Genomic DNA, 23,207 nt, shown 5'->3' with positions numbered 1-23,207 from the left:
CTGATCCCCAGAGGGGGTGTAGTACAGGGATTTGGTGAGGTGAGGGAGGAAAAGGCACAGAGCTGTCGACCACACTTGCTGCCCCACAGCACCCCGCGCTCTCCCCTCAGCCCGTGAGCACCCTACCGGTTCTCAGCCACCAGGATCTGCTCCAGCAGGCGGGCGGCCTGCACGCGCGTCTCCAGCTCCGGCGCCTGCAGCAGTCGCAGCAGCAGGTCGAGGCCGCCGTCCAGGCGGATGGCGTCGCACAGACCCTGGGCTACTTCTCGGCCCACGGCCGGCAGCAGCCAGGCCTCCTCCACTAGTTGGAAGACCTCGGCCAGGCCGGCACCCACGGCCCGCGCGCCCCCCGCCTGCTTCAGCTCAGACAGCGCCTGCTGCAGCTCGGGCAGCGCGCGCTCCAGGGCGCCCTGCACCTCGGCGCCCACCCCGGGCGACACCTCGCGGGGCCCGCGGCCGCCCGCGGTCCACCATGGGCCCGCACCGCCGCCCCCGTCTGGCCCCGGCACCGCTAGACGCTCAGAGCCTGGCCTTGGGCCCGACATGGTGAAGAAGCGGCACAGCTTATAGGCGGAGAGGAGCAGCGTCAGGACCATGGGCGCGGGGCTGCGGGGTACATCCCCGGTCCGGAGGGGCGGGGCCGGGCGGAGCGCCCCGGAACTTGGGAAGAGGAGGACAGGAGGTGGGGACCAGGTAGAAGGTGCAGGAGAGAGGGATGGATAAAAGGGTACCAGGCAGGGGCGCTGGCCAGAAGTTTGGGGGAGGGGCGAGGGCGGGATCTGGAAAGGAGCTTTTGGGTAAAAGGATGCAGGCTCAGATGTAGAGGGTGGGCAGGAGGAGCCAGAGGGGAGCGAGGGATGGACCCAGACGTCAGCAGGTCTGGGAGGCAGCAACAAGAACAAAGCGCGGCTCCAGCCAGAAGATGCTCTGCAGCAGCCCCGCCTCGGACCAGCCGCAGCAAGGGAGCTGACACTCCGCCCCTCGGTCACGTGGGACTCCTCCCTTGCCGCCTGCGTAGCCTCGCACCCGAGCTTCCCCAGCCACAGCCACGCCCACGCCCTGCGGAGGGGTGGGCGAGGCGACTAGGGGAAGAGGGTGCAGAGCTATAGGACAGCCTCACTATCCCACAACGCACCCCCGCCCCCACCGCCCCCGAGCCCCCGACACTGCAACGAGAAGGCAACACCGTGGAGCGTGCGCCCTGCCCTAACTGTGGTCAAATCAACCATAATAACGATTCGGTACAACTCTCGAGACCCTTTAGGCCCGTTTCTCAAGCCTTGCAACATGCTTTAGGGGGTCGAGATTAGTGTTCCCATTTAACAGCTGAACCGACTGAAGCTCATAGAAAAGAGATTCCCCCAAGTCACCCACCTCTCTGGTTACGGAAGAGAAAAATTCAGTTGGAAACTCAGAATCATTCCTTCCAGGTAGTGGGAGGGTTTCAGGAAGCCTGTGGACCCCCAACCCTTGGCACAAGATCAGGCGTTCTGTGCCAGGGGCGTTTTCTGGAAAGAGGGATGCTACTTCTCAAGAGAGTCTAAAAGTGCCAAGAACTAGGCTATTCTTTGCGGATGGGGAGACTAAAGGTGGAGACAGGGAGCAGTGAATGAGCGGGAGACCAAGGAATCAAATCCAGTCCAAATGGTTAATATTCACCCAATTTGCTGTGCTGTGAAGACCAGCTTGGGGAAATCAATGCACCCAAGAGGTGAACCTAAACACGAAACTCTGTTATTGTTTTTTTTAAACAGAGTTTTAAAAAATTCCCCCCAGGGTGCTTACCAGCATTCCTTCAACCCCCCTTTCACTGCCCTAAATACACAACGGGTGGGTGACACACTCAGCCAGGGATGTGCCTGTTCAAACAGATCGCAGATAAACCACCATTTATGGAGAATGAAGTTGGCGCTACTCCAGGCATGAGGCATTTTGTCTGCTTTAGCTCATGTAACCCCCAACACATCATGAGGCAAGTATTAATAGTCTCACTTTACCAAAAAGAATACCAAGGCAGGCAAAACAGTTTGCCCAAGGTCACGCAGCCTCTGAGTGGCACAGTGGGCCTTCTTTCTGACCTTCAGACCCATGGTGCTAGTCCCCTTCTGACATGACACCGAGCTTGGCAAGGATCCTATTCACTGTTCTCTCAGGTCCAGAGTTCCAGGAATGTGACCTTTGCAGCCACTGGGGTCTGGGGCACTGGGGGCTGGCCCAGAGATTGAGCAAATAGAGCAGCAGAGAAGGCAGCTCCTCTCCTCTGGCTCCTTCCCTCCCTGTCCCCCGCTCTCCCGCATCACAGCGGAGATTGCAGAGAGCCCAGAGCCCAGTTTGCCAGCCAGGCTAGAGGCTGGAGGCCCTGCCATGGCATCCCCAAGGCCCCTACTGATACTTGCCCTGCTGGCATGGGTGGTTCTGGCTGACCAAGGTGCAAGAGGGTGTTGGTGGTCGTTTGGGTCAATGAAGGGTGGGCGAGGGCGGTCTGGGCTTGGCCGTGCCAACTGATATCCCCTCTATCTCCTCCCCACAGAGTCGTGCAAGGGCCGCTGCACAGAGGGCTTCAACACTGACAGGAAGTGTCAGTGTGACGAGCTCTGCTCATACTACCAGAGCTGCTGTGAGGACTACGTGGCTGAGTGCAAACCCCAAGGTGCGTCCGGAGGGGGTGGATGGGCCCGGGGTCCCCTCTGCAGCTGGAGACTCACCACCACCCACTGTGCCCACAGTGACGCGTGGGGATGTATTCACTCTGCCAGAAGATGAGTACGGGGTCTACAACTACTTTGAGGAGCCCAGAGACAACAGCAGTGTCCTCCCACAGCCGGAGAGCACCACCCAGGGCCCCGACCTGCAGGCCCAGACTGAAGTGTCTCCTGACCAGGAGACCTTCGAGGAACCTTTTCTGAACCCTACACAGGGGACCCTGGGGCCTGAGACCTCTGATCAAGACATCCCTGAGTCCCCGGTGGAGGAAGAGCTATGCAGTGGGAAGCCCTTTGACGCCTTCACTGACCTCAAGAATGGCTCCCTCTTTGCCTTCCGAGGTGACTCCAGGGGCAGGTGTTGGGGGGTGGGGGTCTGCCTCTGGGACAACCCCTCCCTCACACAGACTCTCCCATTCTAGGGCAGTACTGTTATGAACTGGATGAAGAGGCAGTGAGCCCTGGGTACCCCAAGCTTATCCAAGATGTCTGGGGCATTGAGGGCCCCATTGATGCTGCCTTCACCCGCATCAACTGCCAGGGGAAGACCTACCTCTTCCAGGTGCCAGGCCCAGGGGCCGTGGGTCAGAGCCAAGGGTATCTAGACAGGGGTTGAGGGCTGCTGTGCCCAGTACTAGGGTAAGGCAAGATGGCTGGATCACAGCACAGCTTGGCTGGGGCTCTTGAGGACGGGAAAGCCCAAGGCTCCAGGTCCTGGGCAACAAGCCTAGAATTGGGACAGCTGCCTGGGGTGGGGGACTCGGCCTGTGCTCAGCCAGCCACCTCCTCACTCCCTCTTCCTTCCCTACTGCTTAGGGTCATCAGTACTGGCGCTTCGAGGATGGTGTTCTGGACCCAGATTACCCCCGCAACATCTCTGAAGGCTTCAAGGGCATTCCGGACAACGTGGATGCAGCCTTGGCTCTCCCTGCTCATAGCTACAGTGGCCGGGAGCGGGCCTACTTCTTCAAGGGTATTAAGGGAGTGGGTGGGGAAAAGAGCAGGCAGTGGGGCAGTCTGGGCTTTCCTCCACACTCCTCTATGGGGAGGCCTCAAATTACGTTCGGCACCCCCACTCCCCGGCCAGGAGCTCCTATCTCCAGCAGCCTTAGCGCTGGCTTTCTGGCCTCACTCATGAACCTCCCCCCATCCCATTTCCCCCTCAGGGAGACAGTACTGGGAGTATGAGTTCCAGCAGCAGCCCAGTCAGGAGGAATGTGAAGGCAGCTCCCTGTCCGCAGTGTTTGAACACTTTGCCCTGCTGCAGCGCGACAGCTGGGAGACCGTCTTTGAATTTCTCTTCGGGAGCAGATTCTCTGGTATGGAGGGAGGGAGAGCAAGCCTCGCTTTCTCCTCAAGAGGGCTGGGATCTCCAGGGTAGGGACAGGGCAAGGCTGGCCGGAGGGGGCTGTGATTGCGGAGCTGGGGTTCAAAAGCTGTTTGCTCAAGCCAGACTTTGCTTCTGTTGACCTTTGGGGGGAGGTCCACTGGACCCCACACCTTGGACTTTGCCTAGTGCAGCTGAGGGCACAGCCAGCAGGAGGAGGGGCTATGACTGAGGCAAGTGGGGAGGGATGCAGTGGAGGAAGGCTAGGGCAAAGAGCACTGAACAGAGAGTCAGAGGGCTGGGGTGCTGTGCTCTGCCATGAGCTTGCTCTGCCCTCAGGCAAGGCACGGCCCATAGTTGGGCACCAGATGAACTCTCCAGGCCCACAACACTCTCATTAACCTCTTCCCTGCCACAGGCGGTGCTGGACAGCCCCGGCTCATCAGCCGGGACTGGCCTGGTGTGCCCAGGCAAGTGGATGCGGCCATGGCCGGCCGCATCTACATCTCAGGCTCAGCTCCCCAGTCCTGGGCCAAGAAGCAGAAGTCTAGGCGGCGTAACCGTAAACGCTACCGCTCACGCCGTAACCGTGGCCGAGGCCGCAGCCAGAACCCCCACCGGCAGTCCCGTTCAGCCTGGCTGTCCTGGCTCTCCAGTGAGGAGGACAGCCTGGGCATCTACGACTTTCATGACTACAACATGGACTGGCTTGTGCCTGCCACCTGCGAGCCCATCCAAAGTGTTTACTTCTTCTCAGGAGGTGGGAGCCCGTGCCATCCCTGTAGCTGGTCTAGCTGGGGTCTTCCCTGCTTTCCCTGGTCCGCATGGGCTGAACATGGCCCTTGGGAGGTGACTCCAGAAAGCCAGGCTGGGAGTCCTAGGCTGCGTTGTGGATGTTCACTCACCCTTCCGGGAGAGACCCAGGGCTTCTTTCTCAGGGCAGGGGTGTGTGGGCAGGGCCTGGCTGGGTCTCACACACCCTCTGCTGACCTCTCTTCCAGACAAGTACTACCGAGTCAACCTTCGTACACGGCAAGTGGACACCGTGAGCCCTCCTTACCCACGCTCCATCGCCCAGTACTGGCTGGGCTGCCCAGCCCCTGGCCGCCGGTAGGAATCGGAGCCTGCACAGCTGGGCCCTCCACTGTTCCTTCCTCAACCACTTCCGCCCATCCCAATAAAGACCCCTTGGTCCTGAGTTTAAGACTGCTGTCCTGACTGGAGTGGACAGGCAGAGACCGGGATCTGCCTGGGGAAAGGAGGGGAAGCTGGGCTGTCATGAAGTCTTGGAGGAGGAGAGTGTCCTTGTGTCCAGTCCAGGTTGGGCTCAGGCTTTCTCCGTGAACCGGAAAAGCTCCGGCCTGGGGAGGGCCTCACGAGTGCTAGGCTTCCTCCTGAGCTAAGGAGCCCCTAGCAGCCTACCAACGTTGGCGGGAGCTTGAACAGCTCTGGTGATGACAGGAGCCACCAAGTGCCTTTCCCAGCCCTGGGCTTCCTTTGCCTCTCGGAGTTGACTAGGGTCTTGGAGGAGAGAGATGGGGCAGAGGGCAAGCGGTTCTGGTTCCGCTTTTCTGCCCCTTCTGAGCCTGCAAGGTGGTTAGCCTAGGGAACTGGTCAGCATGCTCCCCAAACCCACCCCTAGGATGAGCCTTTCTTTGAGGCCTCTGTCTTGGGTCTGGGGTCTGGGGCACTGAGGGTAGGAGTGGAAAGGGCAAGAACTCAAAGGAAATCCAAATGCACCCACTTCTCTTAGAAAAGGGACTCAGAAGACTCACAAGGATGAATACTCTGTAAACAAAACAAAACAAAACAAAACACAAACAAGCATCTTTCTTAAAACTCCTCGATTGTACCTGTGAAACCTCCTCTGATTCCTGGACTCCAAGGTTCCTGGACTCCAAGAAGCCCATCTGGGCTCTCAAGGGGCCATGGAGACAGGGCTCGGTGTAGGCAAATCTCTAAAGCAGACCCGAGGGCAAGCTGGTGGTAACATCTGCTCTCCAGCTCTGCTGAGGGCGGACTGGCTGCGGTTCATCTGCCGTCTCCCTGTCAGCCTCCTCATCCTGTCCAGCTTCACCAGCCCAGCCCCAGGCTGTGGCACAGGACTGCATCCACCGTCCCCCGGGGGAACTGGGGCACTGGGGCACTGAGGGCTCCAAGGGGGAAGGTGAAGCAGTGGGAGTGCTAGAGAGAAGGATCTCTTTGGCTTCCTTCCGGGCAAATCCTGGGAGGATTTTCACAAAGTACAGGATTTCAGACACAGACTGTGGGGTGTGGGGTGTGAGGAGAGGGGCTCAGACCAGCTTTCTTTGTGAGGCCCTGGAGGAGCAGGGGCCAGAGAAGTTTTGCCCCATCCATACTCACACAAGCCCAACGCTGTCCCTGGCTTCTACTCTTCCCTCTGGGACTTCTCTGCTCCCCATCGGCTCGAGATGAAACCTCTCCCCTCCTGGAGGCGGGGCCAGCCTTCTGAGCAGGATAAAACCCCACAAGGAGGGGTGGTGTGGGCACAGCCTTGGCATGGCCCTCCGGCTCCTCATTCTCTGCCGGCTCCATGGCCAGCCCTGTGGATGCATCCTCAACAGGTGATCTGGTGGGGAAAGGGTGGGCAGGGGGAGAATGAGGGGGAAGGTGTGATGGGGAAAGGCTGAAGCAGGGGAGTGGAGTAGAGGCTTCAGGGTCAGCTGGGGGTTTTGAGGCTGGGATGGAGGCTTTTGTGGGGAGTCCCAGCTTGACCCCTACTCCGGCCCACAGGCCATGCCAGTGGGCTGGGTCCCCACCGGAGAAAGCGGACCACTTTCAGCAGAGGGCAGCTGCTGGAGTTGGAGCGGGTGTTTGCAGCCCGGCCCTACCCTGACATTGGCACCCGTGAGCACCTGGCCCGGGTCACCTGCCTTCCTGAGGCCAAGATACAGGTGAGCAGTGACCCGCTCTCAGGGTGGGGGTACTCTCACACAGCCCCTTTCCTCTGGGTATCCTGACTCCAGGTTTTGCTTTCCCTGTACCTGGGGGAGGGTGGATGGAGCCAGAAGAGATTCCTTTTTCCCTTACCAGGTGTGGTTCCAGAACCGCCGGGCCAAGAGAATCAAGAATACGAAGGCAGGAGGCCTAAGCCCGAGGCCAGAGCCCCCCCAGAGAGCCCGTTCTCTTCCAGACGCCCTCCAGCAGTCCCGGGAGCCCCGAAAACTAGGCCAGCTCCCACCCTCCAACAGCACACCTCAGTGTGCCTCACTGTGTAGACATGCCTCCTGCTCAGCTCCTGGCTTGGGTCCAGGGCAGGGCCGGGCAGGGGCTAAAGCTGTAGCCCCATGGGGACCAGCTGGGGCTTCAGCGACCCACCTTTCTTCAGAACGAGCTACTCCCCACACCTCGTTGGGCAGCCTGTCTGACCTCATCTATGCCTCAGCCATTGTCACCAACCAGGACCACTCCTAACCTAAGTCCTGAACTTGTGAGACCCCTCCTCTGGCTCTGCAGCCTACCCCCGCCCGTTAGGACTGAACACATCAGAAGTGGATCCCCTGTCCCTCCTTTTACACAAGGGAGTTCTCTTATTGGAAGGAAGTTTAGCTCAGGGATCCCTCCCCTCCATTGTCCTCCAGGCCAGCCTAGAGTCACCAGCTACCCAGCACCCTGCTCCTCCTGGGACATATGCCCATCGCCGTGGCAGGAGGTACCTTTAGAGAGAGGAGGTCAGGGCCATGTTTTCCACCTCTCACGCCAGGCCTGGCCCCAATTCTTCTCATCCCAACTGACAACTCCTCCTCCCTCTAAAGAATGGGCAGCCGTCCCTCCATTTTAGCCCATTAGCTAACTGCTAAGTGAGTATGGTGAGGAGAGAACTGAAACTCATCCCAGATGGTGGGGAACCCACCCTTTTGTAGCCCAGGCCCCCTCTCCTGACCTACCACCACCTAGACAAATTAATCAGAACCATGGATCTGAAGAGGAAGTGATATTAGAGTAATACAGTGGAAAGAAATCTCCGGGCTTATGTTGATTTAATTTTCACAAAGATCAGATTGGCTGCCCTCTGACCCGAGGCTGTGGAGACAACCTGACAGACTTAGCATGGGGCGGGGGGGGTGTGTGCGTGGCAACACTGGGTTTTCATATCACTGTCATCTGTAATACCAACTAATCTCCAAATAAAACCCAAACTCTATACCTTAATCTGGATTGTTGCGTGCTGCAAATGAATGGGGACAAGAGCCGTTTGCTTTTGAAATGTATCTCCATCACCTAATCCCTAAACAGGGTCAGGTTCCACACAGATACTGGGTGGGAGGTATTACCCAGGCTTCTACTGGGATTAGTTAGGGGGACAGTTAATTGAAGGGTTTAGGGCTCTGGCTGACAGACCCTGGGGAGATGGGAGCCTCTGCTGGCACCTTCTGCTCCTACTGATTCCAGGACACTCCAGCTGCCTTCACCTCTGGAGCTGCTTTGCTCCAGAAAAGCATAGAGGGTCTAAACTGGATTCAAATCCTGGCTCTGCTATGTAACCTTGCAAATCTCTGAAAGTCTATGAGCCTGCAAGCTGGGGGGGGGGTGGTTGGATAACGTATCTTCTCTCCATTTTGGGCATGAGAAGCAATGATGTTAAGTAAAGGGCTACCTGTGATGTGTGACATGCTATAAAAGCTCTCAATTCATGCAAATTGCCTCTCCCTCTCCACACAGCAGGCTATGAGAAACTGGGAAGGCCCCAAACTTCTTGTTCCTCTGGCTTCCTGCCAAGCACTCCCCTTTGGGAAGCCCTGGGCCCAGACTGCACTGGAGAAAAGTATGGGATGGTGAGATGGAGTAAGCGGCGGAGAGCAGAGCTCCCTCCACTGCAATGAGAGCCAGAGGACAGGCCACCTGATCGCTATCTCCCAACTCTGCCCTTGCGGATGAAAAACCACTTTGCACGGTGCAGATCTCCTTGGCAGGAACTAGGTCTTCTACCCCTTGATCTCCAGAAGCTAGCACAGTACTTGGCTCATAAAGGAGTTCTCAGTAAGTGTTCGATGCCACAGAAGCCTGTTGGCTTCTGAGTAGGGGACTGGGATCAGGTAAGGACCCCATTCTAGTGAAAGGGGTGTGTGTGTGGAAGGACTCCAATCTCAGGATAAGAAGACGCCCTAGGTCAGAAGCTGTTTGAGGGGGCCTGCTCTTTATCTAACATTTGGAAGTCTTCGAACCTTCCAATCCAGGTTGGATTGGGGGATGTGAAAAGGGGGGGATGTGAAAGCTTCAGGCTATGTGGGCACAACAGGCTACCTGGCCCACAGAGTTCAGCACTGGTATAGCGACGAACCCCCACAAAAATTCAGTGCATCTTCTAAACTACACTGGGTTGCCAGAAACATTATAAAATGCCACCTGCGCTTCTTCTCACAGTTGACATTCCTTTTAATCAACAATAGAAATTCTAAGATTTCTCAACAAAGTGATCTATGGTGGAAGAGAAGGGCCTGAACCCTCCCTCTCTCTCACGTATTGTCTGGAGAAGCTCAGACTGGCAGAAACTGGCAAACACTGTAGAGCAAATGTCTACTGAGCCAATGTTCTTTCCAAGAACAGAAGAGTACCCTGGGAGAAAACAAAAGACCAAAGGAGCTCATGGTGTGAATAAATGGAAAGGAGTACACCATTAGGAACAGACCCTGAACAATGATCAGAACTAAGGAATCTTTGGGCTTCTGTGTTGTCACAAGACTTGAGATAAGAATACAGTGGACACCATAAATATTTATTGAATAAATAACTATCGCTAATAGTTTTTAAGTACATGTATACAGACTTTATCACTATACCATTAATCTAAGTTCTTGCAAGTTTAACGTTACACAGGGCAACCTAACAGTCTTTGGCTCCCTTTACAGAAGAAGGACCACAGCTGGTCATCTGATCTCTCTCAGCCTTTGTCTTCGGGAAGAGGGGCCTAAAACCATTTCCTCTTCCAACCTCCAGGATGGTTGTGAAGACCAAAAGCAATCACGGAAAGCAGTTACTCAACTATGCACATTTACAAACTATTTTTAGCACCCCGCCCCCCACAAATATTTTAAGAACCTACATAAAAAATCCTCCATTAGGCTTATGTATAACAATATGTGTACATACTCATGTTACGCGTACATATTCACGTGTATGTCCCTTCGTGTTCACATATACAGTCAAACCTGACAACAATCCATACCTACAAAGAACATCTTCCTTTATTAGCTGAGACAATCCACGGTAGGCATACTCTTCCCACCAACACACACAAGCACAAAGAGATTTTCAATTAAAATCACACATACTGTTTTGCCATCTGAATTGGTTTCATTTTTGGAGGCAGAGCAAAGGGTGATGGGGAGGTGGGAAGTTTAAGGAAGGCGGGAAGTTTAAGGAAGGCTGATGAGTGGCAGAGATGGGCAGAAGCAAACAGAAAATGTGAAAAAAGGCAAGCGGAAGAAAGAAGATGAAGACAGAAATGAAGATTCCAGAAAGGTAGCTGCCTAGCTCCCAATTTCACCATCCCATACCAACCCGCCTTTCTCTTATTCGATGTCCTGTGATCAGTTCCTCTTCTGGCACAAACTGGAGAAAGGAAATCCTTTGTTTTTTTGGAGCCTACTGATCTAAATTACAGGTCTGCATCAAGGATGTATGCAGCAAGGGTGACCATCAATTTATGCACTTGGGCAATTTCAAGGCAGTACTGTCTGCTTCTTGGAAGGCCTGTATTCTATTTACTTCTGATGGAAAAACCCAGCCTCAGCAGTGCCCAGATGGACTGGAGAAGGCAGATGGGCACTGGGTTCAGGAGAAGGTACTGAAAGACCAGTTCTTTTCAGTTGTTGTCTCAGTCTCTTTTACTGCCCCTCTGGAAATTGACAGAGGATGCCCTCCCCGCCCCCTGCAGGACCAGCAGGTGGCCTTGGCTTGGCCCTCTAACCGGAGCTGAGGACAAAGAGCCTGACAGGTTGACTGAGAGTCAGTGACTGGCAGCTGGGAGCCTGGAGTCTCCCAAAATCCACTCCACACTTTGATGAGGAACCATCAAAGCTCTCCCAATTCGCCTTCCATCGCCCGCACCATGACATACAGCTCGGCCAGACCCACCACAGAGGCCACGATCAATGCAGCCAGGACCCGCTGGGGAGAGAGAGAACCAGGCTTAGGGGATGCAGGTCAGCATTCAACTCTGCAGCCTCCAGCACCTCTAAGAAGAATGGGGGGAAGGGAAGAAAAGAGGATCTGGATTCTCTTCAGGTTATTATGTACCTCCATGACTGCTAGACAGCTCAATGCTCCTCCTCTAAATGTTTAACACCTAACTTGTTCAAGGCATCTTCACATACCTTCCTCCCTCTTCCACCAATACCCCCACCTGGGGCACCCTGCCCTGCCCAGTGCCTACTTACTGAGGCCATTTCTGCGAAGATATATTGGCTTCCAAGGTAAGTGCAGACGAAGGCAGCTGCTACCGTGACAATAAAGTTGAAGATGGTGATGACCAGAGCTTTCACTGACCTCACTTTGGGGAAGAACCCAGGGAAGAAACCTTTAGGTCAGCATCCTCCATGAGGCCCGCCCTCTTATCTCAGGACTCCCCCCCCCCCCCCCCATCAAGCGGGTTACCCTCTAACGGCAAGGCTGAATAGCTTAGGCTTAAACCCAGAGCACTGGGGTGGAAAGAAGTGCCATGACCAACCCCTCCCAGGGAAAGGCTTTAGCAATCTGATTGCCTAGCAGCTCACCTTGCTTTCCGAGGTCACTAAGAGTCCCACCGTGCCTCGAATCCTGGGAAAAAGAAAATGCAAATGATTTCAGAATGGAAGCAGCTCAGAGGTGGCCCAGAGAACACCCATTTGTCAGTCTGGGCTCTGCTCTCTTTATTCCCCAACACATTAACTCTGCCTTCTCCATGGATTCTGTGGTCTGGGACCGACTGGATTCTTTTCTGGACCACAGATCAAGCATTTCAGAGGAAGGGCATAGGCTCCCAATACCCATCTACTCCTCTCCTGTTCCAGAGCAGGAGCATGCCACAGAATAATAGGGAGCCCTGTCAGAAGAAAGGCTCCAAGGCTTGTCTCCATCTCTACAACTTTTAACAATCAGTCACCATCTGAGCCCAGAGTCTCAGTTAGGGAGTTGGGAATTAGACTGGGTTTGTAGGCAGCACAGAGCTTCGATGGTCCCTGAAGAGTATAAAAACCAAGCTTCCATGTTGTTTCTTCCCTATGTACCTCTTCCCAGCGCAGGGTTCTGCTTTCAGGGGCTACTCAGTCCAGGTACTGAAGAGCAGGCCCTTACCTGACAGGTGACGTTGTGGGTGATCCGCTTATATTCTTCGTTGGCCAGCTGTATCTTAATCTTCTCCAAACGGGCAACTAGCTCTGGGTTCTGGGGCAGAAAAATCAAATGACAAGGATATTCCCAGCTTTCTAGAAAGCAAGTCACAACCACTGGTCTCAGGGGGCAAAGTACTGCTAAGGGTGCCAAGAGATTCATGTACCAGTTCTGCTCCCACTGTTTTGGAAAATTTTTTTGTGTGTGTGTTGGGGGGGGGGGGGGGGGAGCGGGGGTGCTGGGAATCTGTTTTCCAAGCAGTCAAAGCAGAACAATATCCAGATCCCCCACCCCGGCTCTCAAGGATTTAAAAGACAAATGTCTGAGCCCAAAGATTGATTCATAAATCTGAATGTATCACGAGTAAGTCCAATTCAGCCAATACCCACTCTCACAAATATATCCCTTACATACCCGGGGAGGCTTCACAACCTCTGGGAGATAGATTTCACTGCCTTCTAGGAGCTCATGAAGGTATAGTGGGGAACCTGGAAAGAAAAGATTTCCACAAACATAATGATAAATAGAACTGAGGCCGAAGGATTAAGATCAGAGAAGGGTTTAGTCCTTCTATTCTTTCTACCAAAACAAAGCATGGCCATTCGTATCTCAATTCGTCTCCAAGATCGTTTTCTTTTTTTTTTTTTTTTAATTTTTTTTTTTTTAACATTTATTTATTTTTGGGACAGAGAGAGACAGAGCATGAATGGGGGAGGGGCAGAGAGAGAGGAAGACACAGAATCGGAAGCAGGCTCCAGGCTCTGAGCCATCAGCCCAGAGCCCGACACGGGGCTCGAACTCACGGACCGCGAGATCGTGACCCGAGCTGAAGTCGGACGCTTAACCGACTGAGCCACCCAGGCGCCCCTCCAAGATCGTTTTCAATTGAGAAGAATCAAGGACAATTCCACATAAGTATCTCCTAGTGCGCATACTGACTTTTGAATGTCAGCTCTCAATTATCTTGCCAATGTCACAACTAACACGTAAGCCACTTACACTTGCCTTTAGATTAGGTCATGCTGCGGCCACAACAGAACTGCCCAATATAGTTTTCGGTCACAGTAATGCTAAATACTCAGAGGACAGCGTACTAGATGACCTCTATAGTCTACCTTTTGTATGTCTGGGCAAGCCATGCTAATTATGGCAAAAGACCTTACAAGCCAGTGTGGTCTTAGTCCCTCCCTTTACAGTTAAGGGAACTGAGACCCAATGAAAGGAAATGACTTCTCCAAGGGGAGTTTGTGGCAGAGCTAGGACTAGGACTCAGATGCTACTCCAGTTCAGGTCTTTGAACAGAGCTTTCCATAATCCTATGTAAAAAAAAACAAAAAAAAAAAAAAAAAAGAAACTATCAGATTTAACTTGTTTTTGAGATGGAAAGAAATCCAGATCCCCAAACAGGACAAGCTCACTATTCTAAGTAGATCTGGTCTTCCTCAAAGATCAGGCGGCCCTAAGTAGGCCTGGTAGTTCACGAGGAGACTTTCAAGAGAAAAAAAGTGCACAAGTAAATTTGGTCATCCACGAGAAATCCCCATGGAAGTTGTTAAGCCAGTGGGCTGCCCTACGGTTTATGAGGTGACTCTTGGGTTGGCTAGATGACCGTTCGCGGGCGAAGGAGAGTGATGGATTCCCCCCCCCCCCCCTCATAGCGATGACAGAGGTGGGAAAAGGCTCAGGAAGGACAAGACTCTGGAAAAACGGAGGCGAGTCCGGGTTGGAGACTGGGGCTCACCCCTCTCTCTCAAGTACTGATGCAGATCTCGGATCAAGCGGAAAGAAACCAGGCGCGCGGAGCCACTGGGAAAATCACCACTCTTGGGCTTCTTCCCTAGCGCGGTCTCAAGTTCTGCCCGCAGCTTCCGGGGCAGCTGTTCTGGCTCCAGCTCCCCGCCGGGGCCCAAGGCGCGCACCAGCCGCTCGCCGGCAACCAAGCGAGACGCCATGTCCAGCGGCTTATGGTCAGGTGACCCGGGGCCGGGACTTCCGCCCAACGCGCACCGGAAGGAGCATGGAGTTCGCGGAGCGGGACGAGGCGGGGCAGAGGGCCAAGGGGGCGGGGACGCGGCGCGGGGCAGTGTGGGGCGGGGGGGCAGAACGCCTCCCGGCCGCGGGTTGGGCCCAGAGTCAGCAGCCGAGCGGGCGCTCGGGCGGGACATGGCGGGGTGTGTGGCCCGACGGGCCCTGGCCGTGGGCAGCCGCTGGTGGTCCCGCTCGCTAACCGGGGCTCGGGGGCCGAGGCCGCTCTGTGCGGCGGGTGGAGCTGGGGCCTTCCCACCAGCGGCGACCACGACGACGCGGAGGCACCTCTCGTCCCGGTGAGGGACGGAGCGCGGGGGCCGTACGTGGAACCCGGGGAGCGTGTTCTCGGTCAGCGAGGAAGCAGGAGGCCGGGCCGGCAGAGGGTGATTGGAGTTCGACTTGGGAGAGGGTCCCGGCCGGGAGCCGACCTGCCCTGGCTGGGATGTGTGCCAGGAACAGAGAAGGGAGCGCGGCCCAGAGCCCTGAGTTGCGCAGGGCTGGCTCTGAAGGGGAGCTAGCAACCCTCCCGGAACGAATCCTACCTCCCCAAATGGAGATCCCGAGCGCTGTTGTTAATGGGCAGCCCTTTAATGAAGCCCTAGGGCTTTTGACTTGAACCCCCAGCCCCGGATTGGGACAAGGCCTCCCAAAGAAAGATGCTCGAAGTGGGAAGCAGGACTCTTGAGTGTGGGCCCTGCGTGGGTTCCAGGTTTCAGCCTGACCTTGGGGAAACTGGTTCTTTCTGTGTGACTTGGGGAGGGGGTTCGGAGGCCACGGGGGTGATGTGAACATTGTCTCTAGCCATGGGACAGGCAGATCACATTGGGGCTGGAGGATCAAGTGAGAGGAAGCATAAGGTTCACATCTCCAAAATACTAAGAATAGCAGACTTTGAAGGACCCCTAGAAAGAGCAGCCCTGTCCAGAGAGGTCACAGAACAGTGACCTTTTAGTGGCTGAGATTAGACCCTGGTATTGGGGAGAGATGATCACTATTTGCAGTTTAAGACCCCTGTGAAATTTGATGTAAATCCGAACAAAAACTAGATTTAGAGACTACTAAGTGCAGTGCAGGGAGCATGGCAGGACATCTGGAGATGATGCCCTCCAAGGGCAGGGTGAAGGCTGCAGTTTAGGGGGGTAGATAGAGATGGAATAATTACAGAACAAATATTTTTTGAGCACCTCATATACACTAGGCTCTGAGGGGAAACAGGCTAATCAGACATAGGCATTGCTCCCAGGGAACCTATAGTCTCTAGTGGAGATAAGACACGGGCACAAATAACAGAAATGCAAGGTGGGAAGGTCGGTTAAAATGCTGTGGGAGGTCAGGAGGGTGGGTCAGGAAAGAAACAGAGGCAAGGGGTACAAATAATGGTGGGAGGGCATGATACGAGGAAGGCAGAGAGAGAAGAAAGGGTCTGGGTGCAGTCAGACCTAACACAGAAACTGAGGCAGGACCTAAAAGAGGGAAAGGCAGAATCTGGAGTGGTGGTTTGGCAGGACCCTTACCTGCTTCACCTGCCCCTCTGCCTGGCCCCTCTGTAAGTACCCTAGTAGCTTTTTCTGTTGCTGTAGGTACGATTACCTTCTCAGCTCTTCAGCTGCTTGTTCTTTTCCATCCTAATCAGAAACCGACCAGAGGGCAAAGTTTTGGAGACAGTTGGTGTGTTTGAGGTGCCAAAACAGAATGGAAAATATGAGACTGGGCAGGTGAGTGCCAAGCTGGGTCATCTTTCATTTTCGAGGTGCGCCCTGTTTCTGAAAGCATCAGCTTTGGTCATAGACCCAGATGTTAACAGTTTTCTGCCTTGGTGTTTAGTGCCAGATCGGAATCACAAATTCAAGATGGGGTTTCTGTTTTCCTGGATTTGAATCCATTTCACGTGTCACTGGGTTCCCTTTCCAAGTTAGCATGGACAGAGGTAATGTGGACCACAGCGAGGAAAGAGCCAGGTTGTTGAAGAGTCCTGTAATATAGTGGATGGTGGGAAGCCCGTGGAGGGAACTTTTAGGAAAGGAAACCTTTGATGCTCGTCATAGTTGAATTGATTGCAGTGTCATATAAGCTGTGGGTGTGAGGCTCTTGTTTTTGTATCAGCTTTGTGCCAGATCCACTGAGATAGATTGAGACCCCTTGTAAGTCAGGACTTTTTTTTTTTTTTTTTTTTAAATTCAACTCCTCGTCCCCACCCTCCCACCCCCTTTTTTTGGTTTGCCTGCAGTGGACCGGGTGTGTATGGGAGTTGAATCAGAAAGCAATACCTTTGTGGAGTTGGCAGTCTAGAGACAAACTATGATGGGGTTGGTGGCCAAGCACTGTGCTAAGTGGAGGGGAGGTCAGGGAAGTCTTCCTAGAGATTTAAGCTACAGCCTGAAGGATCAGCAGAAGTCAGCCAGGTGAAGAGGGGGCGGGGGATAAGAGTGTCCTGAAGCTGGTGGGGGGTGGGTCACAGAGTTTAAGAGAAAGACTGGCAAGACGTCTGGTGTTGCGGCTACCTGTGCTGCTTAGCGGTCTGGGTCCCACCTGCAAGGACTTGGGGACTGCACGCTCACAGAGACCTCTCTTCCCTCCTAGCTCTTTCTTCATAGTGTTTTTGGCTACCGAGGTGTCGTCCTGTTTCCCTGGCAGGCCCGACTCTATGACCGGGATGTGGCTTCTGCGGCTCCCGAGAAGTAAGTACCCCTGTCATTGTGCCTCATGGTACCCTTAGGAGGAGGCCTGAGTCATGGCCGACATACGTAATTGGGGTCCCAGGGGTGAATCCAATATCCTCCTGGGCCATCGGAACAGTCCCAGAGTACTTCCTGGACACCATGGAGACAAAAGTGCTGAGTGCCAGGGACAGTCTTATGCCAGAGGGTCCCTTTAGGCCCTCCCAAGATGCTTTCCCAAGCTGTTCTCTGTTTGCATTATAAGTAGCCCAGAAGGCATTTGAGGGACTAATTTTCTTGATTTCTTGACATTCAGTTAGAATCTTTCAATCTCTTTTCCCTGGAATACATTAAAACAGAAAAGGCCCAGCTCCATTAAGTCATCAGAGACAGCCCCAGGGATGCGAGAAGAGCGGGGCACCTGGGGCTCCAGGATTGGAAGGAGGCAGCAATTTGAATTTTTCAACATGGCCCCTTTCCAAGGAGTAGCCAGAGAGTAAGACAAATGGTGACTCTGCACAGTGGGTCCCCCGTGTTCCTTTGTTACCCCCGGCTGGGCCGGGGTGTTGCTGTGCCGGTACCTGGCTTATGCCAAAGCCCCTTCCGGTCAGGCACTAGTCTGTTGAGGTGAGGAGGTAGGGAGCTAGGGCAGGCACTGCTTCTCTTTCTCTTGGGGTGATCTTAGGCTTCTTCCCCTACCCTACCCTACAGAGCAGAGAATCCTGCTGGCCATGGCTCTAAGGAGGTGAAAGGCAAAACTCACACTTACTATCAGGTGCTGATTGATGCCCGAGACTGTCCACATATAGTAAGTAAGCAGGATGGCTGGGCTGGGGGTTTCTCTTCATGGGAAAGGCCTGAGCCTGATGGGGACAGAGGGAGGGAGAAGGGTCAAATAGAGCCCAGATCAGCACTGGGCCCTGAGTTCTCAGGACTGGATAGCGACTAAGAAAATCTCTGACTTGCTTCTTGCCCTAGTCTCAGAGATCTCAGACAGAAGCTGTGACTTTCTTGGCTAACCATGATGACAGCCGGGCCCTCTATGCCATCCCAGGTGAGTAGTGAGCATCTGAATGTGCCCGTCGATGAGAGGTCTGGTGTCTCTCAGCGAGGAGATGCCGATGCCTTTCTGACGTCCTTTAATCTGCTGGGAGGGATTATGGTGACTGAGAGTGCTGGTGCCAGGCTCGTCCCACCTTGAGACAAGGCCAGGAATTGTGTTTCTTCCCAGCCTTGTTCCTCCCCTTTCCTCTGTGAGTTTCACTGTCTCTTTTCTGTCTCTGTGCCAGGCTTGGATTATGTCAGCCATGAAGACATCCTCCCCTACACCTCCACTGATCAGGTTCCCATCCAGCATGAGCTGTTTGAAAGATTTCTTCTGTATGACCAGACAAAAGGTGATCTCTCTCAAGAAAGGAAGCTGGAATGGAAGGGCCCTTTCTTCAAAGACAGTAGCATAGAAGTAACTTCAAAGCTGTATACCCACAACCTTATTCAGCCTCCCATTAGCATACCAAGTCAGGTGGATGACTGTTGTCTCTGCCTAACAGATATGGAAACTGAGGCTCAGGTGATGAGAAGGAAATCAAGGTTGCTAGTTAGAGGCAAGGTCATGGTTACAGCAGGGTCTGAAAACTTGGGCTCCTGACTCCCAGCCCATTTCTCTTCCCACCACGTCACAGACCTCCGGGCTTATTCCTGGCGACTCTGGGCCTTTTTCCAGCCCGTGCTTTTGTTTTATGTTTGGGTGCCTTGTTTGCCTGGGCCAGCATTGGGAAGAGTTTTCTAGGAGGGGCAGTTGGAGAATGAGTGCAACACCCGGGACTCTGGCCTGGACCAACCAGTTATATCTTGCCCCAGCACCCCCTTTTGTGGCTCGGGAGACGCTACGGGCCTGGCAGGAGAAGAATCACCCCTGGCTGGAACTCTCTGATGTCCACCGGGAAACAACTGAGAACATTCGTGTCACAGTCATCCCCTTCTACATGGGCATGAGGGTATGTATGGGCCTGGCCTGGGCCCCATCCCTCAGGGATAGGCCCCGGTTGCCTGTGGTGCCCCCGTGTGACTGACGGAGAGTGGGTTCTGCTTCCAAGTGCTGCACACATTAGATCAACACTAAGACCTAGAGCAGGGAGACACTCAGGTTCTGGGAAGGAGTCCTCCAGGCTGACTTTCCTTCTCTTCTGGTTCAAAGGGCATCCCGTGTATGTGTGTATGCAGAATACATATGTGCGTGTTTAAATCAGCAGAGGCTGATCTTCACACATTGTATGTAGTAGATATTTATTGGGTTATTTCTTGCCTGGTTGTGAGCCTCAAAAAGAAATGAAACACTGGCCCTGCCTTCCAGGAGGAGCTCCTGGTAGTGGGAGAGGCCAGCATAGAGCATATTGGGTATCGTAACGCTGTTGGGCTACGGAAGGGCAGAGGCGGGCAGTGGCCTGGGCCAGCAGTGGCTGTAGGGGCTGGGGCAGCAGCTGGAAGACCGGAGAGAAGGGAAGGGCCTTGTGGCTGATTTCCGTTGGCATCCAGCTCCGCTGGTGATCTTGATAGAATGAGGAGGAGGGAGGCCAGAGATCGGTCCAGGGGAGGCGGCCTCCGTTTGGGCTTGTTGGCCGTACATAGTTCAGCGATCACCCCACAGACACTCGCAGCATTGTTCTGCCTCCGTAACCTTCCGGGAACACGTCTACTCAGTTGGAGAGATGTTGATCGGAATGGACTTGGTCCTGCCCTCTGAGACTTAACTTTTTTTTTCCCCCCCAGGAAGCCCAGAATTCCCATGTCTACTGGGTGAGTGTTTCCCTGTGGGAGGAGAGAAGCTCAGGAGTTGTGCCCGGTGTGGGGGGCAGGTGGAGGTGGGGAGTTTGCCTCCGGGGGATACGGCTGTGTGCTGCAGGTGTCACTTTTTGTTGCCTTTTGCTCTCCTGGAATTCTGGGGGGACTGGCCCAAGGTCTGTTCTTTCTCAGATGTGAACTCTCTCCTCTGCCCCCACAGTGGCGCTACTGTATCCGCTTAGAGAACCTCGACAGCGATGTGGTGCAGCTTCGGGAGCGACACTGGAGGATATTCAGTTTGTCCGGCACCCTGGAGACAGTGCGAGGCCGAGGGGTGGTAGGCAGGGTGAGCATCCTCAGGCCAGTAATGCCCGGTTCATGGTCCTGCCCGGCAGGCCTGGGGGCTGAGTGCACGCTGTCGTGTTCTGTGGCTAGGGACCAGAGGCTTTGTGTGTGAGCGCATTGGGCTGCTTTGGGTGAAACCTTACAACGACCCTGTGAGATAGGTCTCTTACAGCCTGTCCCACAGATGAAGGGAAAGCGAAGCTAACTAAATAGCCCACAGTCCTGTGGCTAGTAGTAGCGGGACCTGGATTTGAATCCAAGTGAGTCTGACGTCAAAGTTTGTGTAGGGTTCTTGTTGCCAGCACAGAGCCTTACCAAAAATATGAATTTGAGCGCCCTTAGCTGGGGCTCCCCCCCCCGCACCCCACCCCGTCCCCAACCACTACTCCTGGTTGTCCTTCCTCTGCCTCCTTACATGCCTGCATCCCCTTTTGGCCCATGAGATCTGATTTTGCAAATCGTGCATTACCCCACCCTGTCTCCTGAGAAATAAGGCACAAGAAATGGCCAGGGGCCACATGTAACATGCATTTATCCAAGTCAGTAGGGACTTGGGAGGCAGGGTGGGATACTGAGTAAGGACAGGGCTTTGGAGTTAGATGGTCTGAATGCCAGCTGTGTGTGGTTTACTCCTCACATAACTTTGGGCCAGTTATTTAACCGGAAATCTCAGTTTTTTCCTGCTAAAATGGGGATCACACCTATTACCTCCTAATTATTAGCAGATTTAAGTCAGCAGAGGTTGGCAGAGCACATGGTGCCTGGCTCTTGGGCACTCAGTGAATGGGCACTGGAAGGGGTATTTACAGAGTAGGTCCTGTGCCTGTGATCTTTGCCCAGGGCCCACAGACGTTCAGTGTGAGGTTCTCTTTCCCAGAATCCGAATTAAAGGCCGGGGTCAGTGGCAATGCTGTGGGAGGAGGTACTGGCAGGCAGTCATTGTGGGAAGCATGAGGGGGCATCCAGTCCTGATGAACAGGCAGTCAGCACGTGGCCCCCGGGGTACAGGAGCTTGTCTGGCCTTACCTATCTTGTCCACACCCTTACAGGAGCCAGTGCTATCCAAGGAGCAGCCTGCGTTCCAGTACAGCAGCCACGTCTCCCTGCAAGCTTCCAGCGGGCACATGTGGTAAGTATGTGCCGGGACGGGGCACCGAGACTCCACAGACACACCTGCAGGTCAGAAAAGTGAGAGCTCGGTTTGCGGTGAATTCTGGGCCAGGTTACATCTTGTGGTGGAGTCTTCTCTGCTGTTCATTGTTGTGTGGGACTTCTTTGATTTTTTTTTAGAGAGAGAGGCACGACCCGACCTGGGAGAGAGAGGGAGGGGTGAGGGAGGGAGGGAGGGAGGGAGGGAGGGAGGGAGGGAGAGAGAGAGAGAGAGAAAGAGAGAGAGACTCTTAAGCAGACTCCATGCTCAGCACAGAGCCCAACTCGGGGCTCAATCCCACGACCCTGGGATCATGACCTGAGCCGAAATCAAGAGTTGGACACTCAACCAATTGAGCCACCCAGGTGCCCTCCATGTCTGATTTTTTATAACTACCTGTGTTCTAGTTTCCCTGTGATTTTGTGAACTGAGGACTTGGGCCGAAGAGGTCTGGTGCTCATTAGTTGGTTCTTTCCCTGGGTGGTTCACTCCTTAACCTGGAAGTATAGTTGGGTAGCTCACGCAGTGTGCATCTGAGGGCCAGAATCAGGGCAGCTGTATCTTTTCTCATGTAGGGCCAGGAAGGGCCCTTGGGTTTCTGGACCAGTGTGATCCTGACACGGACCAGGCAGAAGAGAGCCCAGGCCTCCCTCATCCTGCTGTGTTCAGTTCTGGAGCTGAGGGCATACGGCTCTCCAGATCCTTAGTGGGGGGCCTCAGCCTTCACTCCCTCTAACCCAGGTGCTCTCTGACCACAGGGGCACGTTCCGCTTCGAGAGGCCTGATGGCTCCCACTTTGATGTCCGGATCCCTCCCTTCTCTCTGGAAAGCAATAAAGATGAGAAGACACCACCCTCAGGCCTTCACTGGTAGGCCAGCTGAGGCCCGAGTGCCTAGGCTTGGCCCCTGAAGAACAGCTCTGGTCCCACAATTGCTGCAGAACTCTCTTTACCATGGGCCACAGTGGGTCTGTCTGTCGTTTGCACCATTTGATCGTGGGCTTTTTTGGTGGGTGGGTATAATTTTCTCCGGAAGACCCTTGTAGGACTCCTCTGAGGCTGGCTTCTCCTGGCTACACTGTGTTCCAGTAAACCTTTCCACCAGGAATTCTGTGTTCAGCTGCCACAGGCCTGGGGTTTCCTGGCCTGTCACACGAGTTGTTTGAGACATGAGGTTTGGTCAATAAACCAGTGCACACTTGGCCACCCTTGCCATTTCTGCTCCCAGGGGTCTCAGGCTCCCTTTTTGATGCCCTGGGGGCCTTTGGTTGCTTTCCTTGCTGCCCTTCCAGGAAGCTGCCCCATCTACTAGAGTATGTATGGGTTTCCCTCCCGAAGCTGGGGGTTGGCTGGATGTTTCCCAGGGTCGCGGTGCTCCAGCCAGCAGGGTGGGGGCTAGACTGGACTCCCTTCTTTATCCTGCCAAGTGCAGAGCAGGAGGCCAACATCGGGCTCAAGCTCTCAGCACTGGCCAGCCATGGACATCGCTGGCTTCCCTGAGCCTGGGAAGGAGGGCAGCAAGCCACATGAGTTCCCGGGAATAACAGGCTTGCCAGATGAGCACGCGTCTCTCAGGCCTCCAGCCCACCCATGCAGAAACTCAGCGAGGAGCTTTAGGTACGTATGGACGGTGACTGAGCCAAGCTACTTTCTGAGCTGCTTGCTCTCACATCTCCAAGAGCCAGAGAAGAAATGTGCTGCATTTTCCCCTGAATCTTAGGATTCCTGCTTCCCTCCTACCGTAGTGATTGTCAAAGAGGTTGTTTATTCTTGAATTAATATTAAATCTCAGTTCCAGCCCTTATTAGTGTTGTCCTTAATCCTCCACCAGGGGGAGCCAGGGTTGCAGGGCCATGGAGTGCAATAGGATTGTGACGCAGGGAAAAC

The 23,207-nt window shown here is 54.3% G+C and overlaps 5 protein-coding genes across 7 annotated transcripts in view; 3 read left to right on the top strand and 2 right to left on the bottom strand.

The window, feature by feature from the left end:
• Positions 1–1,151, bottom strand: part of SARM1 (sterile alpha and TIR motif containing 1) — an 18,721-nt gene extending 17,570 nt beyond the window's left edge. The window contains exon 1 of the mRNA XM_049637924.1: positions 127–1,151. Within this exon, the coding sequence (XP_049493881.1) occupies positions 127–596 (470 nt within the window). The 5' untranslated portion in view covers positions 597–1,151. The remainder of the gene's footprint in view (positions 1–126) is intronic.
• Positions 1,152–2,331: 1,180 nt separating this feature from the next.
• VTN (vitronectin) lies at positions 2,332–5,227 on the top strand. The gene is made up of 8 exons (XM_049637886.1): positions 2,332–2,428; positions 2,531–2,650; positions 2,727–3,044; positions 3,125–3,264; positions 3,519–3,675; positions 3,869–4,021; positions 4,448–4,789; positions 5,031–5,227. Exons 1-8 carry the CDS (start codon positions 2,365–2,367, stop codon positions 5,141–5,143), a joined length of 1,407 nt encoding a protein of 468 aa, XP_049493843.1. The 5' UTR covers positions 2,332–2,364; the 3' UTR covers positions 5,144–5,227.
• Positions 5,228–6,767: 1,540 nt separating this feature from the next.
• SEBOX (SEBOX homeobox) lies at positions 6,768–8,499 on the top strand (the record flags this gene model as incomplete). Its single annotated transcript, XM_049635343.1, has 2 exons — positions 6,768–6,944; positions 7,084–8,499. Coding segments are annotated over 2 exons (558 nt in total), but the record flags the coding sequence as incomplete, so codon positions are not given.
• A 758-nt stretch (positions 8,500–9,257) lies between these two features.
• Positions 9,258–14,342, bottom strand: TMEM199 (transmembrane protein 199). 2 transcript variants are annotated; one of them, XM_049637913.1, is made up of 6 exons: positions 14,102–14,342; positions 12,775–12,848; positions 12,325–12,414; positions 11,766–11,808; positions 11,430–11,542; positions 9,258–9,606 (listed from the first exon to the last, which is right to left on the bottom strand). In XM_049637913.1, exons 1-6 carry the CDS (start codon positions 14,310–14,312, stop codon positions 9,568–9,570), a joined length of 570 nt encoding a protein of 189 aa, XP_049493870.1. In that variant the 5' UTR covers positions 14,313–14,342; the 3' UTR covers positions 9,258–9,567. The 2 variants fall into 2 exon arrangements, with proteins under 2 accessions (XP_049493870.1, XP_049493869.1); XM_049637912.1 differs by lacking the exon at positions 9,258–9,606 and adding an exon at positions 10,876–11,160.
• A 102-nt stretch (positions 14,343–14,444) lies between these two features.
• Positions 14,445–23,124, top strand: POLDIP2 (DNA polymerase delta interacting protein 2). 2 transcript variants are annotated; one of them, XR_007459352.1, is made up of 12 exons: positions 14,445–14,684; positions 16,022–16,103; positions 16,969–17,066; positions 17,757–17,853; positions 18,024–18,099; positions 18,335–18,442; positions 18,906–19,042; positions 19,815–19,841; positions 20,047–20,172; positions 21,221–21,300; positions 22,080–22,633; positions 22,748–23,124. XR_007459352.1 is itself a non-coding variant. In XM_049637902.1 (11 exons), exons 1-11 carry the CDS (start codon positions 14,524–14,526, stop codon positions 22,192–22,194), a joined length of 1,107 nt encoding a protein of 368 aa, XP_049493859.1. In that variant the 5' UTR covers positions 14,445–14,523; the 3' UTR covers positions 22,195–23,124. The 2 variants fall into 2 exon arrangements, 1 of the variants encoding a protein (XP_049493859.1); XM_049637902.1 differs by having other exon boundaries at positions 22,080–23,124.
• The last annotated feature ends 83 nt before the right edge of the window (positions 23,125–23,207 follow it).

This window comes from Panthera uncia, chromosome E1, assembly GCF_023721935.1.
Source record: "Panthera uncia isolate 11264 chromosome E1, Puncia_PCG_1.0, whole genome shotgun sequence".
NCBI classification, from domain to species: Eukaryota; Metazoa; Chordata; class Mammalia; order Carnivora; family Felidae; genus Panthera; species Panthera uncia.
The sequence above is the reverse complement of the archived record's forward strand: the minus strand, read 5'-3'. Positions and strand labels throughout refer to the sequence as shown.